General features: G+C 45.2%; 1 protein-coding gene across 1 annotated transcript in view; it reads right to left on the bottom strand.

The window, feature by feature from the left end:
• The window catches only part of EXTL1 (exostosin like glycosyltransferase 1), a 71,369-nt gene extending 53,081 nt beyond the window's left edge, over positions 1-18,288 (bottom strand). Inside the window, exon 1 of the mRNA XM_077337664.1 lies at positions 15,919-18,288. Within this exon, the coding sequence (XP_077193779.1) occupies positions 15,919-16,850 (932 nt within the window). The 5' untranslated portion in view covers positions 16,851-18,288. The remainder of the gene's footprint in view (positions 1-15,918) is intronic.
• Between the last annotated feature and the right edge of the window lie 730 nt (positions 18,289-19,018).

Raw genomic sequence — 19,018 nt, 5'->3', positions numbered from 1 at the left:
TTTTATTCCTGCCACCACCACTCCAAGCCATAGCAAGACACCTGGCAAGCCTATTGGTTGAACTGCTCTCAGTGTTTCTGCCAAAATCTGTCCTCCTATAACATATGCTAATTAGACCTAGTTTTCCCTGCAGTGTAACGGAGACGAAAGTCTCTGCCCTCTTCTGAGGAAAACAACATATGGTTTTAAAGGCCAGAAGTGGGCTCGACACTCTGGCAGGTTTTGACCCTCTTTGCAAACATGTTCTTTCAAAACTGATCGGGCCCTTTGCTGGGACTTGATACCTGTTCTCTTCCTCCTCCACCACCCTCATTACAGCCGTCTTCACAGGCCCTCAATAAGCTGACTGACAAAATCACATGGACTGTTCTATCAAATGATGTTGCAATGCAATTTCTGAGGTGCTGACAGATGCCTGCCAACGAAATCACACTGACTGTGGTAAACTCAGCAATTTTGTTTACAGGCATCTGTGATATCACCATGTAATGTCATTCAATATAGCAATCCAGGTGAACTCTCCAGGTTCTAAGCTGTCATGAGGTGCAGGTCAACCAAAGTATAACTAAATAGGATACACAATAGCTAATAAAGGAAGAAGAAATCTGAAGCAGAAGACCATTAACATCAGTAAAGATTGTCATATGGTAGAACATATTTAGAAGGGCAAGACAAATAATGAAGAAGAAAAATTATGACAGACGGGGCGATAAAAGAGTGCCAAACAAAATAAACATTTAGTAAGTAAAGAATTGTTTCAGTAAGTTCTTTGGTAGCATTAAATATACTCACTAAGAAGCATGAACTTAGTATTTTTGCATGGGTTAAAGACAAAATCCACCTGTTTATGCACACAGTCACAGACAAGGTGGGATCTGTGATAAACAGAGTTATCTGTAGCCAGCTAACACATGAAAAACTTTACAAGTTACAGAAGCACTTATTCTACTGACAGTTTTGTGATGACATTTATCCAATATATTTGGATCCCACCCCCTCAAATAACAATTCCCACAGTGGCTTTCAAGCTACAATTCATAATAAGACATTTTAAAACTATGAACTGGATCCTATCAGCTTTTCCACCCAGATATTGTCAAATTCTCCTTCTCACTGCAGCTCCTGTCCTAAATAGCTTTTGTCCACATGGTTCCTACAATCTCCCCCATAGTCTCCAAATGGTCAAGCAGGGGCTTTTCTTTCCCCCTTTCCTAAGAACAAAAGCTGATAGGATCCAACCCAATAAAGTAAAAGAAAAAACACACCTGATACAACTATGTACCATTATCCACAAACTCATCATCAAACAAAAAACACCAAAGGAGGAAAAAGTCAACCATCATGTAGCTGTGAAGCTCAACAGCAAACCTCTCTAGCATAGACTTGTCTTACGAGGCTGCAACAAAATGCCATTTAGAAGATGCTCTCTGTATTGCCTCCGGGAAGCCATTCCGCACCACAAACATATCGCGGCCTCGCTGCTCTGACAAGACCATCATTCATCTCCTCTTTGCCATGATGATGAATGTAATCTTCTCTCAGGCCTCTCATGCAACGATACCCAGATATGAAAAATGCACCGCTTGGGCCTAATGTACTGGCATATGAATCGGGATGCAGATGCTTTTATTAATGAGTTCATCTATTTTTTCTCTGCATTCCTGCAGCACCATGGCAAACATTCTCTCACACCGCTATCAATCTGTGTATCTCTCCTGAGGCCCAGAAGGGATCACATTCCCATGGCAGGATAGAGGTTCTGGACATTTTCAGGACCAAGGGATGTTTCTAGAATAAATGGGGACAGAATCTCTCCAGATTTCTTGGCCAGGCAGTAAACATCAGTAAAGGTGTAGTATGACAGAACATGTTAGAAGCACAGCATATCACGATAGAAAAGTGATTTTTTAATGTACGACATTATGATGAATGCTTAGGCGAAACTCAAATCCTGGCAAGACATTAGCATCAAAGGAATTAACATTCAATATTACCTATTAGTTTCAAGATTAAAGAAGAGCAGCATGGAAGAGAGAACTTTAAGAGAGATGACTGAGTTCCAATAACTGATTACCAAACAAAAAGATCATTATAATGGATATATAAGTTATTACTTTAGGAAGAAACCAAAGAAGAACAAGTTTAAAATGGATGATTAAAGGGAGCAGAACTTTAGAAAGTAAATACTTATAAATCAATGGGAACAGCTATGGAAAAAAGTTTGTAGCCAGTCAGGTGTTAGGAGAAAATTGGTACAAAATGTTTTTCAGGTGATATAATAATCCAAAGGACATTGGAAAAGTAGACAAAATTATAAAAGAAAACATTGGAAGTGTTAAGATATAGATAGACCCTTTTATCACATATGGTGAACATGTAAAAAGGAAAAATTACACTGGAACAAAGTTCATAGGAAAATGCAGAATATTAAAATTTAAATTCCCTATGGAAACTAAGAATGTGTTATTAGGAATACTGCCAAATAAATTACCCACAGTTTTAGAAAACAAAAATAAATATATGGTAAAAGCAGCTAGAATCATCAACACAGTAAAATGGAAATGAGATGTATGTCCAAGTTTAGAAGAATGGGAAAATAAGCTAGTTGACTATGCAGTAATGGCAAAAGTAACTTATCTGAGAAACAGATCAATTTCAAAATTCAAGGAGAGATGGGATGTTTATTATGCAAGCATATTTATTATGCAAGTAGGAATAGATTCTTAACAAAAATATCCTTATTTTCAATATGAGATAAATAACAGATTCTGTTTTTAAACTGGGTATATTGGAAGTTGTGGAAAAATGTAGAAAAGAAATACAGAATATGTAGTAATGATGAAATTAATAATATAGCTGTAAACATATTAGTTGCGACATTAGAAATTTAAATTCAAAATCTGAAGTAAGAAATATTGTATTTCAAAGAGAATGATTTGAGGATTGTAATGAAGAGGAAATTGGGGGAAAAACTCAATTCCTGAACTATATTTGATAGTCTATAACAATTTTGAATATATATGATTAGATATACTGCCCATGCTTCTTTCTTTCAGTTCCTGTTATACTGCTATCTTGTTTTCTAAAATAAGATATTTATTTTAAAAAATGAGCAAGACCAATAAAGTAGAAAAATCATGACAGACAATAAGAGTACCAAACAAAATAAATGTTTTGGTATTTGCTTCACCCTTTTCATTAGTTGCCCTGAACTACTAACAAAGATGAAACATGGTTGATAAACGTGGACACCCATTTACGCCTTTTAAAGCTTAATCAAAAGACAGCCACTGAGTCATCATGCAGGAAGAAGCTATGCAATCTGAAAGATTACATTACAGGAGACACCCAGAACAAAGGCATTCAAAGCAGCCCTGTCTGCCAAGGTCATTCTTGTCTACTTGAGATCCGGCATGACCTACTAGTCAGAGTGTCAGACTAGGATCTGTGAGACCCAGGTTCAAATCTCCACTGCCATAGAAGCTTGTTGGGTGACTCTGGGCCAGTCACACGAACCCAGCCTCACCTACCTCACAAGGACTACAAAAACTGTATGTATGTATGTGTGTATGTATGTATGTACGCATGTATGTATGTATGTATTTATTTATATGCCACTGCTCTCAAATGTCTTGCAGCGGTTTACAGAATTCATAAAAACAACAAAATCCCATAAAACCCATTAAAACATAATTAAAACACAATATCATGATGGCAGATAATAAATATATAACCCACTCCCCTCCCCCCCCATTCGGCAAGGGTCTATCACTCTCTATCTGGGAGCGAGGGCCTTAGTTGGTTTCAGCTAGAGATCCACAGCTGACAGCGCCAGGAGCCGCTATGGCCTCAACCATATGCCTGGCGGAAGAGCTCTGTCTTGCAAGCCCTGCGGAAAGCTGACAAATCCTGCAGGGCCCGTAGCTCTTCCGGGAGCTCGTTCCACCAGGTTGGGAGCAGAGCTGAAAAAGCCCTGGCCCTCGTTGAGGCCAGGCGTATGTCCCGGGTGGCCCTCATACTAAGGGTCACCTCATACACAGAGTTGTCTTTCTACCATCTTTCTACCAGCTCCCTCTCTCAACCCCTCTCCCTCTCTCACGCACACACAACTCCTCCATCCTGCCACACAAACTGCTTTTTAGGAACTGGAAAGAGTTCCCCCAGGAACGAGTGCCTTCCTTATAATGAATAAAGAGGAAGCAGAGATCAAAGCAAAAGTTGGAATCCAGCAAGTGGTCCTCCCGCCCGTTCAAAATCCACACAGCAGTGATCAGTTTGATTCCCAGGAAAGTAATTACAGAATAGGAGAGGCTCCCTTGATGCAACAGGATTGAGGACCTGTTTAATAACGCAGCAGACAGGCGGCAGGCACCTATGCATGTCCCGGTAGCTTCATCATGAGGAGGATTTTTGTTTAATGTCATTTTTGCCTTGCCTTTAATTAACTTCTGAGAGCATGAGGGAGCCCAAAATAGTTAGAGGCATAGTGGCATACCTGCTGACGTACCTCCTCTGAGGGATACACGCAGCCTGCCAGAGGGCACGGAAGACAAGACTGCTCTTCACTGCCCTTCTCAACAAGCGGTCAGGCCATCTGCAGGAGGGCTGGGCAAGAGACATGCTTAGGGATGCCAGCCTCCAGGTGGGACCTGGGGATCCCCCAGAATTACAGCTCATCTCCAGACTACAGAGATCAGATCCCCTGGAGAAAATGGATGCTTTGGAAGGTGGAGTCTGTGGCACGCTTATGTGGCTTGTGGTCCGCACACATGCTCAATGAACGATGTACATGCCCAGTTACTAACAGAACATGCATATCGCCCTTCTTCATTCTTGCAGTCCACAAGCTGCATAAGTATGAAGGTCCCCTTCCTAACAATCACAGTGTGAAGATGCCCCAGTTGGACAGCACTGTGGGGCCCCTGGAACCATGGAGCACATAGCACATGCTACTGCACTACCAGGATAATCCAATTTTGGAACTGGCAACCCACCTCCTCCATCCCCCACCAGTTTGTCTCCCCTGGGATGAACATACAAAGGGTCTTGATGGGTCAAAGCAAGTCTTGACTTCCCACAGTCGGTGCCATGGAAGGCCTACAAGAAGGACATGGAGCCCAAGCCTGCCCTTGTTGCAGCCCTACAACAACTGGCACTCAGCAGCGTATTGTGGCCAGACAAGGAGGCTACATTTAGCCCTAAAAAAAGATGTTAATGTTTGTACAAAATTTATATATGCTAATTTACATTCACAGCTGCAAAACTGAACATCATGACTGCCATTTCAATTGGAATCCACCTCCCTGTAGAACCAGCTTTGTTTGCTGTGCCATAGGGAATATTTCAGTGTCCCTTTCCTCTCCCTTCTCCTTCGTTCCTTCACCCCAAAAAGTCTGAGTAGCTGAGAAGCCCTTCTTCAAACGGCAAATGGGCATTGAGAGCCAGCATGGTGTAGTGGTAAGGAGCAGTGGATTCTAGTCTGGAGAACCAGGTTTGATTCCCCAATCCTCCTCCACAGGAAGCCAGCTGCGTGGCCTTAGGCTATCCACAGTAGAGCTGTTTTTGCAAAACAGTTTTCCCTGAGCTTTCTCAGCCTCACCCACATCACAGGGTGTCTGTTGTGAGAAAGGAATCGAAGCCAATCGTAAGCCATTTTGAAACTCCTTTGGGTAGTGAATAACAAGGTATAAAACCCGACTCTTCTTCTAAATAGCTTTGGGGTCCTCTGTAGGCACCCAGGAATTGAGCCAGCTCCCAAGTGCTTCTCAGCTGATTTTACTGGACAAAGGGCAAACTTGGATATTTCAGAGGGCAGGCCCTCACAGAGTTTTGGATGCAGGCGTGAGTGTCATCCAGTGCACTGAGGTCACTTCCAGTTCACACCGGACATGACATTGCAATTCTGGAGGTTAGCAGATAGGTCTCTGCCCCCTAAATTCTCCTGTTGGTTGCTGACAACTCCAGGGTCAAAAGGTTTAGTGCCACAATTCTTTATGCAGCAAAGCTTTGAAGAGAGGTAGACATTATGCAGGATCAGAGCAAAGGTTCAACTAATCCTTGGGAGGTCCAAGGAAGCCTTTGCCCAGTGACTCACTGACAGGCTTCACCTAGCACCACTTAAATCCTGGCACACTTGTTGAGCATTCTTCACACAATGGTTACAAAGGGCTTCAAAATCAGGGCTTGAATCATCTTATCTACCCACCTCTCCCCTGACATACAACCTTGTAAAAAGTTCTGGGGAACTCTAAGCCTTGCATACTGGTGTTATTTTGATTGGTCTTAAAGCATGGCCTTTGTTTGGGGGGGTTTGCTTTGAGCCAACACCTCTACCTGCTCCCAAGCTTCCAAGCTCCCTCTCAACCTGCAGAAACCTGGAAACAAGGTTATCTCCCTGTTATGGAAAGCTTCACTAGCTCATTTCTACCCAAGGTTTTTTGCCCCTCTTGATCTGGCAACCTAGAATCATAGAATAATAGAGCTGGGTCCTCCTGAGTTATCTAGTCCAACCCCCTGCACTATGCTGGACACTCACAACCCGATCACTCATCCACTGTAACCTGCCACTCCCTTGAGCCTTCACAGAATCAGCCTCTCCATCAGATGGCTATCTAGCCCCTGTTTAAAAATTTCCAAAGATGGAGAACCCACTACCTCCCAAGGAAGCCTCTTCCTCTGACAAACTGCCCTGTCCGGAACTTCTTCCAGATGTTTAGACGGAATTTCTTTTGAATTAATTTGATCCCCTTGGTTCCGGTCTGTCCCTCCAGGGCAAGAGAGAACAACTCTGCTCCATTCTTTACATGGCAGCCTTTTAAATACTCAAAGATGGTTATCAGATCTCCTTTTAGTCGTCTCCTCTCCAGGCTAAACAGACCAAGCTGCCCCAACCTTTCCTCCTATGCCTTGGTCTCAAAACCCCTCACCATCTTTGTTGCCCTCCTCTGGACATGCTCCAGTTTGTCTCCATCCCTCTTCAACTGTGGTGCCCATAACTGAACACAGTACTCCAAGTGAAGCAGAACTAGAGCAGAGTAACCTGAAGCACTACATAAATGTATAAATCTTGGAAGGCAAGTTCAGTTTCCCCCCTCAGTTCCTTGTGCCGGTGACCTCAGTGACTGTCCTCTTGCTTTAATGGCCACATGCCAGTCGGTATTCCCAAGCCCATCAGCCACTGAGGGCTTGCCTTTAGTTGCTAAGAAGCCAGGGCACCTCGTAACCTCTCTTCAGCCCGCTGGGCCGTTCATGATGCTGAGGCACTGCAGATCCAGGCAACAGAATCAACAGCTCTGACAACTCACACACACACATACAGAGGGCAAGATGAATTGGTCTCTCTCTCTCGCTCACTCTTTCTCTCCTGTACTGACAGATCTGTTATCTTCTTTGGCTGGTTTCACAGTTCCCAGGAGAGCCAGGAAGCAAGGCTCACTCTGCAATTAACTGAGGAAAGGAGAGATTTGGGGGGGGGGGGGTGTTTCTGGGAGGATAAGGCTGAGGGCTGCTTCCCAAAAACAAATGATTTTGACCAAAGGGCCTTTACGTCAAGGTTTTCCCTAAGAAGCAGTGTAGAAATACACAAGTGTCTTTTGGGGAATCCAAAGGTGTAAAGCTCCTTTCAGGAAATTCTTCCAAGACACCTCTCCCTAACATCTGTATAACCTCCTTTACATAATACTAATTTCTTCTCCACCCTTCTCGTTAGATATCCTCTCATAGGGTTGCCAACTCCAGGTTGAGAAATGGAGATTGGACAGCTGGAGCCTGGGGATAGCAGGGTTTGGGGAAGAGCCTCAGCAGGGTATAAAGCCACAGAATTCACTCTGCAAGGTAGCCATTTTCTCCAGGAGAATAGATATCTGCAGTCTGGAAGAGAGTCGGGGAAATCTCTAGGCCCCACCAGGAGGTTGGCAACCCTGGTCTCAAACCACTTCCAATCCCAACTAGAATTCCTGATCCACACATATAAGACAGCAGAGACCACAGGAAGGAGAGTGGACTGCACTATTCAAACTGGAAGGGGACACACTTCATCTTTGGATGTTCCTTGGTATAAATCACTCCCTGTAAATACAAACCCAGCATAAAATAGAGGTTTCTCTCACCTCTCTTTGCTTGCTGTGTTGGTTGTTTTTATTTATTATTATTATTACTATTATTATTTATCATGAGGACAGGAAGGGAAAGGTGTTTGTAAGCCAATTGGGGTCTCCTTCAGGTAGTGAAAGGCGGGTATAAAAAAATAGCTCCTCTATTTGCCAGCAAGTTTTTTTAAATGGTGCCCAACAAGGTGCTTTCGCATTCCCTCTTTATCCCTTTTCAAGTCCCCTTCACAATCTCTCTTTCCCCCTCTTCCCCTTGGCACTTCCCACATCCTTCCTTCCTTCCTTGCCCCATACGTTTCTCTATATATTATATATTATATTAATATTCCGCCCTCCCACTGTGGCTCAGGGTGGTTTACAGTGAAGTTAGTGACACAGTACAGAAAACATCATGATTTTTGAACACATAACTTTTACTAACTGTGTAACTTGTAATGGTAGAACATTTAAGAGTTAACAGTAGAACATTGTGTTTTAGACTCAATTAACAGCATTATTGTTGACTGCACTGTGGTTCGGCTCTTCATCTGCAGGATGCCGTTGGTGGTGGGAGGGGCCCCTGGGACTCTGGTTGGTGGAGTTGGTTCATTGGCCTCGACTGAAGCTCCATTTTGCAGGCCCTGCTGAATTGTTTCAATTCTGGCAGGGCCCTGATCTCTTCTAGGAGCTCATTCCACAAAGTGGGGGCCAAGTCAAAGAAAGCTCTGGCCTCGGTCAAGGCCAGGTGAGTTTCCATGAGGCCAGAGATCACCAGCTTGTTGGTGTTTACAGAGCATAGTACTCTCTGGGGGGCATAGCTCAACAGGCAGTCCCTTGAATACTTAGGGCCCAGACAGTGCATGGCCTTGAAGGTAATTACCAGACCTTAAGCCTGATCTGGTATTCAACTGGTAACTAGTATAGCTGTTGGAGTATAGGCTGAATGTGGGCCCTCCAAGGTATTCCCATGAGAACCCTGGCTGCTGCATTCTGCACCAGTTGTAATTTCCGGATCAAGGATAAGGGTAGGCCTGTGTAGAACGAGTTGCAGAAATCCAGCCTAGAGGCAACCATCGCCTAGATCACTGTGGCTAGGTGTTCTAGGGCCAGGTAGGTCACTAGTCGCCTGGCTTGGCGTAGGTCACTGCTTCCAGACGTCTGGCTACTAAGTATGGGGTGAATCAGGGTGGCCATCCACCAGGAGGAAGAGCTGGGTGACACCGGCACATTACACCCCAGTACATATGAAATATCTTAGCCTAAACCAGACCTTTGATCTATCAAGGTCAGTCTTGTCTATTCCAACTGGCAGCAGCTCTCCAGGGTCTCAGATGAGGAGATTTTCACATCACCTGCTACAGCATCCTTTTAACTGGAGATTGGACCTGAGACGTTCTGCATAGAAAACTGATATTTCTACTGCAGAGCCATAACCCTTTCCCTTAACAAGACTATACAAAACAGCCTTGTATTGAATATGTCAAGGTCAGCCTTGTCTACTATTACTGGCAGTGCTTTCTGCAGGGTCTCAGGTAAAGGTACCTTGAAAGTCACTTCCTTACCTGATCCTTTTAACTGGAGATGCTGTACTTCCAGGGGATTCTCAGACCCCCACCTGGAGGTTGGCATCCCTAAACCTCAGTGGATACAATGCTACAGAGTCACCCCTCCAAAGCAGCCATTTTTGCCTGGGGAGCTGATCTTTATAGTCTGGAGATGAGCAGCAATTCCAGGATATCTCCAGGCTCCACCTGGAGGTTGGCTGTCCCTGGTCTGAACATATTCCTTGAGGTCCGGAAGTGGGGCCTCAAAAGTGTGTAATGCCCTCTTAGCCACCTAGCACCCCCTGACCTATTTCAGGTCAAGAAAACATTGAAAAGAGGAGGAAAGGTTGCCAGATTGGTGTAGTTTCATGTTCTGGAATTCCATACTACCTAGGTGTGCATAAACCTGACTAGGGTCAAGACTGCTATACACAGAGAGACCTCCTTTTAGGGTTGCCAGCTTCAAAGTGAGGCACTAAGCCTACACCAAACCATGAGCTGTGCCGAGGCCTTTGCAGCCCAGTGGTTGGGGACCACTGTTCTAAGGGGCCACAGTGAAAGAAGCATGTGGGCACATATTATATCAACAGTAAAAAAATGGAGACAGAAGGAACAGAGCAGACACCTGTGTACAGTGACTACCCCATGTGCATTAGGGCAGGGGGACATTTCGGTGTCTGTGGCCTAATCCACACAAGAAGGGATATGAGGTTGAATGCAGAACTGGGAGGAATTCGATGCCGTGTAATCTCCCCCTAAGAAGAATCTCCAGTCTGATTTTCTCTTCACATATCTTAAGACATGGCTCTGGAAAGCTCATAGTAACCACTATGCCACAATTCCCAAAGGTCAGTCCTCTCCCACACTCAACTAACATGGCAAACCGCAGGTTCTTGACACCCATCTCTCCACACCCACACCCTCATTTGTCACCACACCACCACAACCCCCCACAGAACACACATATTCAACCTCATGCCGTTACAAACTGGACAACCCTTCCCCTTCCTCTTCCCAATGCCAAGCACTCTCTATCTGAATCACTCTTTTCTGCTACCCCCTGCTACCACCCCTTGCTACCACCCCATTGTATCAGCTACAACGGGCTTTAATTCTAGTTTACATTATATTTTCAAGATCATAGCAGACAGCAAAATAAAATGAGAGGATATGTCACATGTATTCAACATTAATCTTGTAAAAAAAAAAAACCTCAGTTTCCAAAGGGGAAAATACAGACTCTGTGTTTAACAAATCTTGACATAAAATAAGAGGGAGGGGGACTATTGATTTGAAGTGGTTCATTTGTCTCCAACCAGCTCATCCAATGGCCTTTTTATAAACCAATCAAAGACTCAAAAGTCTCTGTTCAAATTCAGTCTTGAGGTTTGAATGGGGGCCACCTGTTCATACTGAAAACACTCACATGAGATACAGAGACAGAAGATTTCAGTGTATTTCAGATTAATTTCCTTGGCTGTTCAAACAAGTTCAAACCGGGGATATGGGATTGCCAACCTCCATGGGATCTCCTGGGATTACAACTGATCTCCAGGCAACAATAATCCCTTCACATGAAGAAAAGGGTCCCTTAGGAATGTAGACTCTGTGGCAGCCCTTCTCAACTCTTTTATTGTTGAGAAACCTCTGAAATGTTTTTCAGGCTTTGAGAAACCCCTGAAGTGGCACAACTCTGCAGAATATGGTTGGGAAACATAAATGTGTACATATCCACCTGGGAACCCCCCTTTCCCATCCCCTCCAGGCACATCATTGGCCATTTTGGGAGCAGGGAGCAGGTCAACATCAGCATATATGGTCATATCACCCAATAAATGTTTAGCAAATTTTAAAAATATATAAAACCTTAATTAACTCCCACACACTCGGGGAAACCCTTCTAGGGTTTCACAGAACCCTGGTTGGCAAAGCCTGTTCTATGGCATTATACCCCACTGAATTCCCTCCCCTCTCAGGCTCCATCCTTAAAACCTACAGGTATTTCCCAACTCAGAGCTGGCAATCCCATGGGGATGGGATGCTAGACAAGATAATGGGGTTTTATGGTCCTAGTATGACCATAATTAAATCATCCGTCTGTTGTTTCTGAATTCTGCTTAAAATGGGACAGGATTTTATTTGGAATAAGGGAAACAGCTTTATTCCAAATTCCATCAGAGGTCCATGTAGATGAGGGCCATCTACTGGGACTCTTAAGGATCTTGTGCAGAGCAAGGTCTACTCCGGAAGCTTTAAGGGAAGGCCCTGGATTCAATCTGGAATCTTTTGCACCACAGCAGCCCCCACAGGCATCTCAAGCACTTGAACTGCTCCTTCTCAAACCTTTCACTCTCCTCTGTAGCACGGCCATTTATGTATGTATTTAAAATAAAATATTACAGCTTCTTCTACCCCTAAGTGACTCACATGGGTCCTATGAAAACACTTTAAAATTACAAGAAAAAAACATCTACATCATACGCCTTGCAACAGCCGTATTCTGTATGTTATTTTACTTGTTTCATTCCATTTATAGTCCGCCTTTCTCCCCAATGGAGACCCAAAGAAGCTGACATCATTCACTCCTCCACTTGATTCCTACAACAGCAATGTGAGGTAGGTTCAGCTGAAAGTGTGGGTGAATGGCTCAAGTCCATCCAATAAGCTTCCATGGCAGAATCAGGATCTGATTTTGAGCGTCCCACCGGAGTGGCCAAACTATGGCTCTCCAGATGTTCATGGACGATAATTCCCATAAGCACCTGCCAAGTAGCTATGCTGGCAGGGGCTCATGGGAATTGTAGTCCAAGAACATCTCAAGAGCCACAGTTTGGCCACCCCTACACCACAGTGACTAAAAATGGATCAACAAAATTGTACCTCAATAAGCTCTTGGACAAGATCATTATAAAGGAGTCAACATACTAAATGAAAAGGAACTGCAGGATCAAAAATAATCATAAACATTCTAGGCAAATATATAATTAAGGTTTGTTTTCAGCTGTTATTTCAAGATATTAAGAGCATACATTAAAAATTTTAAAGGCGCCCCAGTGTTCCCACTGGAGTAGTGGACACAAAGGAATTGGAACTTTCGTTTAGATTTGCAACACTCCCCAGATTTCCCCTGGAACAGAATGTTTTCTCCTACACCCAGTTCACACACTCAGCTAGCAGTTGTCAGACACTGAGCCATCAAAATCACATCCATGTGTGAACTGGTCCTTTAAAGAGTTGACTTTATTTCAAGGTTAAGATTAATAAAATATTTATTACTTAAAAATAAACCACCACCAAAGCATGATCCACTGAGGCTATAAAACTGGTGAAAAATAACCTGCAGCTGAGGATTTTTTAAAAAGGAGGGGGGGCAGCTTTGACTAGATCTGATCTTTTTAATGCCAAGCTTGCAGGAAATCCCCCTGAATTTCCAGACATTGTAATTTTCCATCAGAAAAACAGAGCAAAGATTTATAGGGTGAGAGACACAGAGGAATGATCACAGAAATTATTCCTCAACCGTCACGTGATGTCAAATGAAGAATCTAATTCTGTAAACCAGTCCATGCTTGCTGGTTTCAGCAAACTTGGAAAAGTCATCAAAAACAAAGCAGATTCTCCCCATGTTGGGTTGTTCCAAACTCCTAGCTTTCCCAACTCAGCCTATGCCTTGTGGGGATATTTCATTCTGCACAAAGGCATTTTATGCTTTACCCCAGGAGTCTGAAAACTATAGCTCTAGAGCCAAAGGTGATACTTAAAAAAAAGAAAGATAATTAAACATTTAACAGACAGTCTATTGAAAGGGGTAGTTGAGATGCTAGAATATTCAAGTCTGTAAATAGAATGGCAAGCAAAGATTTTTATGGGGATGAAGGTCTTAAGTCACTCTACAAAAAGGGAAAGCATAGAGGACAACAGCTGCCAAGAATTATGGTGCTCCTTAGTTTATTATTTACTGAGAGACCTTGAGTGAGCCACTGCCTAATACAGGACTGGCAACAATCAGGATTTGGGCTGTAAAGACTTTATGGATTATTAATCAGCATGTTAATTATCAGCAATGTTAAGATGTGTATTTTCATTTATACAAATGGTCCTTCTTATACTGACTCTTCATTAATCTCTTGCTCTGAATTTGGACAGCATTTGGCTCTTTAACTGTGAAAGGCCGCTGACCCTGCTTTAGCCAGGATGGGGTGGGCTGCATACCTAAAGAATGCAGTCCAGAATTCATTTTTATAGATGCACGCATTTCTCAAAGACATTAGATGTTTGTCCTGGGCTTCTAGAAACATAAAGTTGTCAAAAGCAAGCATGGGCTCAGAGCAGCTCACCAAAAATGCAGCTTCCGCTAATAGAGCCATCCTTAAGCCCAAATGTATTTCTTTAATTGCATCTTTTAAAACCCATAATATATCACTAATATTTTTCAGGGAGGTTCTCTGGTTTCACAATCATACAGAGCTGGAAGAGAGCACAGAGGGCCATCCAGTCCAGCCCCCCAACTTCTCCCAGGGGCTTCAAAATCACACACTCCTGATAGGTGCTCATTTAGTCTCCTCCTAAAAACTTCCAACAAAGGAGACTCCCCCACCCTCCGAGGCTGCATATTCCATCTACAAACAGCCCTCACCATCAGAAAATGCTTTCTAATATTTAAGTGCTGAGGGCTGTTCATAGATTAAATATGTTGCTTCAGTGGAGTCTCCTTCGTTGGAATTTTTGGGAAATTTGCATTACTGATTTCATAAAATCCATTTACATTGGAGATACAATGTGTAGTTTTTTATGTGCACACAGCCAAGTGACAGCCAGCGTAATGCTGTGGTTAAGAGTGTCAGCTTCTATCTGTAGATTCAAATGGGTAGCCGTGTTGGTCTAAGGTAAAATCAGAGTTCAGTAGCACCTTTAAGACCAACAAAGATTTATTCAAGACATGAGCACTCAAAAGCTCACACCCTGAATAAATCTTTGTTGGTCTTAAAGGGGCTACTGGACTCTGATTTTACTGAGCTTCTATCTGGTGAACTGGGTTTGAATCCCTACTCCTCCACATGCAGCCAACTGGGTCCCCACAGAGCAATTCTGCCAGAGTTCTCTCAGACCCACCTACATCACAGGGTGGCTGTTGTGGGGAGACTAAGGAAAGGGAAGTTTAATCTGCTTTTAGACTCCGGGTACTAAACAGTGGGGTATAAAAATCAACCCTTCTTTGTTGTCAAGTCTTGAATCCTTTCTTCAGCTGGAGGGACCTTCCTCTGACTTAAACAACTGATCCTCAAATTGGGGAAAGTCTCCTTAAGTTGGAGGCAGGCTTCCAGCTTGGCCTTATTGAGTGATGGGATGCGTGAAAATATCTGATGAACAAAACATCAGAAAATGTGCATATCTTACACAGAAAAAAGCTTAAAGGAAAAGAGACGGTGTAAAAAAGAAAAGAAAAACAGGTTGATTTGTGCAAGGAAGAAGCTGCTTTCTGGGAAAAGATGTTGAGAGCACACATCTTTCATGCCCTTACTAGAACAAGCAAAATACACAAACAGCATGAGTGTTTGCTGCGCTAAGAGGTCCTAGGGCCCAAATTTAAAAACTGCCACATCCAATTTGATAGCCCTTACAAGCCTACAGGAACTGGTGGTAGCTACTTATCAGTGAGAAAGAAGCATCCTTCCTGCACATGGTTAGAGGCCCCTCTCTTACTGACCCTTTCCACAATCGAGCCCTTGCACTGGAAAATAGTTAAATCCTAGCATTGATTCAAATTAAGCCCTAAACATCTGGGGGAAGCAAAAATGATATTCAAGTAGGGTTACATAGATTCCGCAGACATGTCACTACTTGAGGGTCATACTGTATCTTAATGACAAGACTTTCAAGCTATCCCAGCTTGTAAGCTTCTGGGACTTATTGCTTTTATTGGCTGATTCCTCTATCTTGTTCACTGACAAACACGTCTCAGCCTAAACTTTTTTGCTACAAAGAACTCCTAGAAAATGAGCCAGCCCAGGATATTTTGGTGCCCAAGGTGGAAAATCAAAATAACACTCCCACACTCTAATTAAGACCCAGAACAATTGATAGCTAGTATTCCCAAGCTCTACCTCCACTGAAGAACATGCTCTTGGACACCTCATACTGAGAAGGCTTGGGAAGAATGTCCCAGTTGATATATCCCCTAGATCACATCCTCCCACCCTGCCAGCCTCAATCCCACCTCTGGAGGTGGCCATCTCACCTTATCCCAAAGCAAGGCCAGCTATAAACAGGAAAAGCATCCCACTTACTCATCATATTCTGTGTTATCCTTGTCGCACCTGTGGTCCTTGTGCTTCTCCCAGTCTTTGCCGTGCTTGCACGTGGTCAGTGAAATTATATCCTTTCCATTGTGGATATGGTGCAGTGCATTCCTGGTGTCAGAGCCGATGCCGGTCAGGTACCTTTTCCCTTTGAAAACCAAAAGATACTTTTTCTTTGGCGGGAGAGAGGCTTTATGCAGCCAGCCTCTCTCCCCTCCTTTCTGGGGATGGTCCTTTGAAAACAAAGGGATGGAAATGTCAAAGCCTGGGCGGAAGTTCTCGATATAAAAGCTCGCTTTGGCGAGGATAGCCTGGCCAATGTCGAAGCCCAGATCTTCCGTATAGTTAGGCCAGGTGCCAGAATAAAGATTAAAGATCAGGTGGTTCCGGCCATCATTCCACAGAGGGAAGCGTTGGATTTTTTCATTGATGTTGTGCACATATTGGATCGAGAGATGGTCCCGATCGAGCGTGTCGGTATTCAGGACAAAGAGGCAGGCTTCTTTGGGATTGGGCGTGTAATATTGTGACTCTTCGAGAGAGGCGATGATTTTGAGGTAACTTTCTGACACAGGGTCCCCGCTTTCCGATGGGTAGACAAAAACTTTGAACCCATGCTCCCTGCACTTGGAAAAATCAAAGCAGGTCTCCATGCGGCACCTGCTGTACTTGTAGACATTGCGTCTCAACTCTCGCCGAGCTTTGGGGGACTGGTCATAGTGGTCCCCGCTGTCCCTCTGGAGCTCTTCAGGATCCGCAAAGCTCTTCAAGAGAAACCCATCCGTCCAGTGGGGCCAGCTCCTTGGGGCCCCGGATTTCTTGATGAAGGCAAGGCGTCTCAGCTGGTCTCCCCCAAAGAAGAAAAGCAGAAGCCACGTGGCAAAGAAAGTCATAAAAATGTATTTTTTCCTGGCCGGCATAGGGTCACGCAGAACCCAAACTCCTTAGCTGAAGAAGGATGCCAGCATGGTCCAGTCCATAGGTCCTGAAAGTGAGTTCACTCAAGCAGACTTCAAATTCAGAATCAAACCTGCTGGAGATGAGCAGAAGCCAGGCTTCCTAAGGGGAGAAGTGTGTCCATCTGTCTTTGGAAGTCATTTCTTACAGGGTCCCGGAAGACATCAGTAACCTTTCTAATTCCTCCCCCATCCTGCGATGCACAAACCAACCCCAGGCACTCCTGTGTTTTTTTAAGTTCTGCTCTTTGATAGGAGTTTTACTGGCAATGTTTCTTACGGGAACATCACTCTCCCCCCCCCTTTGGAGGTGGATTTTGTTACCTTGATGTTGCTCACTGCTGGCAAAGGGCACGGCAAAACAAGGTTTGTGTCCACTTATTCACAGTGAGCCTGGATTAATTTTCCTCCTGCAACTTCCTGATACGTTGGTTGTTGTTGTTGTTTTTAATCCCCGACGAGGCTGTCCGATTTATCCTCTCTTTTAGATTAAATCGCATTCTGTAGCATTTTATCAGCTCCTGTGCCCTGATTTGCGTGTGTGTGTCGTGTGTGCATGGTGTTTAAATTCTGATTTGTTCCAGTCCTGGCCTGGCCCCTTGCCACACACCTCTGGGGGGCAGCTCCACTTTCCTCCCCTCAGCAAAGGCAGCTCTTTCTAAGCTGGGGCCTTACTGGCCTCTTGCCCCACAGATGCCAGAGTCAACCCCAAAGGCGCACCTCACCCCCACAGGACTCACAAGAGGACCCCCGGGCCGCCCCGCTCTTCTCTCCGGCTGCTTGGATCCCCCCAGCTGCTTTTCAGGTGTCCAGCCGAGGAAAGGGCAGGAGGGGGAGAGGGGGGCTCGTCCCGTGACTTTCCCCACCCTCACCCGCTCTCTTTCCCAGCTGCTCAACCTGCTCAGCTTCCTCCGCGGAGATCTTGGGGGAACTAAGCCGAGTCCAGCTAGATTAATCGCCGCCTTTTTCTTCTTCTTCTTGATCTCCTTTAGAGCGGCTGCTTGTTCTCTCGCCTTTCAATCCCCGCTGGAAGTTATTGCTCCGACCGCGCTCGATCCACCTGCCGCTCCCTCTCTCCTCCGGAGGCGGGATGTCAGACGAACGGGATCCGCCGCTCTTCTCCTCCCGGCCGAGCCGGTCCTTCCACTCCGGGGCGCGGGGAGCCCATCGGCGCCCAAGAGCGAGCCCCAACCAAGCCTGCGGGCGAGCCTGCGCCGGGCTCCCCAGTGCAGCTCTGCGCGCCTCTTGCCCGGCTGCTTAGCCCGTGCCTCATGCCGGGCTCTCCGCCGCTTGCCGGCTTGCCAGGAGCCCGGCCATCGCCACCGCGCTTCTCTCTCGCAGGGGATCTCCCAGCCTCGCCCCCGCCGCCTCCCAGCCAGCATCTGCCGCTTCCACACGGCGTTGCAAGCCCACCTCCACCACATTCCAGCCCGGCCTCGCCCCCCGCGCTGCCGATTGGCCCTCCGCTGCCTCCAAAGGCGCGGCGGCGGCGGCGGCTCAATAACCCTTTCCTGGCCGAAGGACCCAGGGAAAGGGCGAGAGTAGCTTCCTGCGGGAGTGTTTCTTTTTCTTTTTCCTGGCTGCTGTCCAAGGATTCGGTGGGGCTGCCCCAGAGAGGCCTGGCCGGCCCTCATGGGCCGATCGCATGGAATTTCCCCCATGGAGAGGGTGTCTGGTTGTGGGGTGCGCAGCGTTTGAAGCTGAAAAGGAGCAGAGCACCAGGCTGCTCGAAAGAATAAGAAACAACTTTGGATAGAAAGAGGAGAGAGAGAGACCAAAGGGTCTGTCTAACTGTTGTTCTGCAATCATTCGGTTCCTTCCGGAGGCAACCAAGGAGGAAATATGCTCAAGGAGTAGGAAGTCTCCAAAGACCCAATCAGGACACAGAGGGGATTATTTGGAAAATATGAGGAAGTTCCTAATCTAACTATGATAGCAGCACGTCCCCCTATGCCCTTGGCAGGACATTCCCCCTATTCTGTTCAGTCATCCACACTACATATTTTGCTGTGCCCACACAGAGGGGTTGTGTGGAAGAGGGATATGTACTCATTTCCCAACGTGGTTTAAAATAGTGCTGTGATTTTGGAATCTTGAGGAACTGTCTCACCTAGTGCCCTAAACTTATCCTA

This window comes from Paroedura picta, chromosome 5 (assembly GCF_049243985.1).
Source record: "Paroedura picta isolate Pp20150507F chromosome 5, Ppicta_v3.0, whole genome shotgun sequence".
In the NCBI taxonomy this organism is placed as follows: domain Eukaryota; kingdom Metazoa; phylum Chordata; class Lepidosauria; order Squamata; family Gekkonidae; genus Paroedura; species Paroedura picta.
Note: the sequence above shows the minus strand (reverse complement) of the source record. Positions and strands in the feature narration are given on the sequence as shown.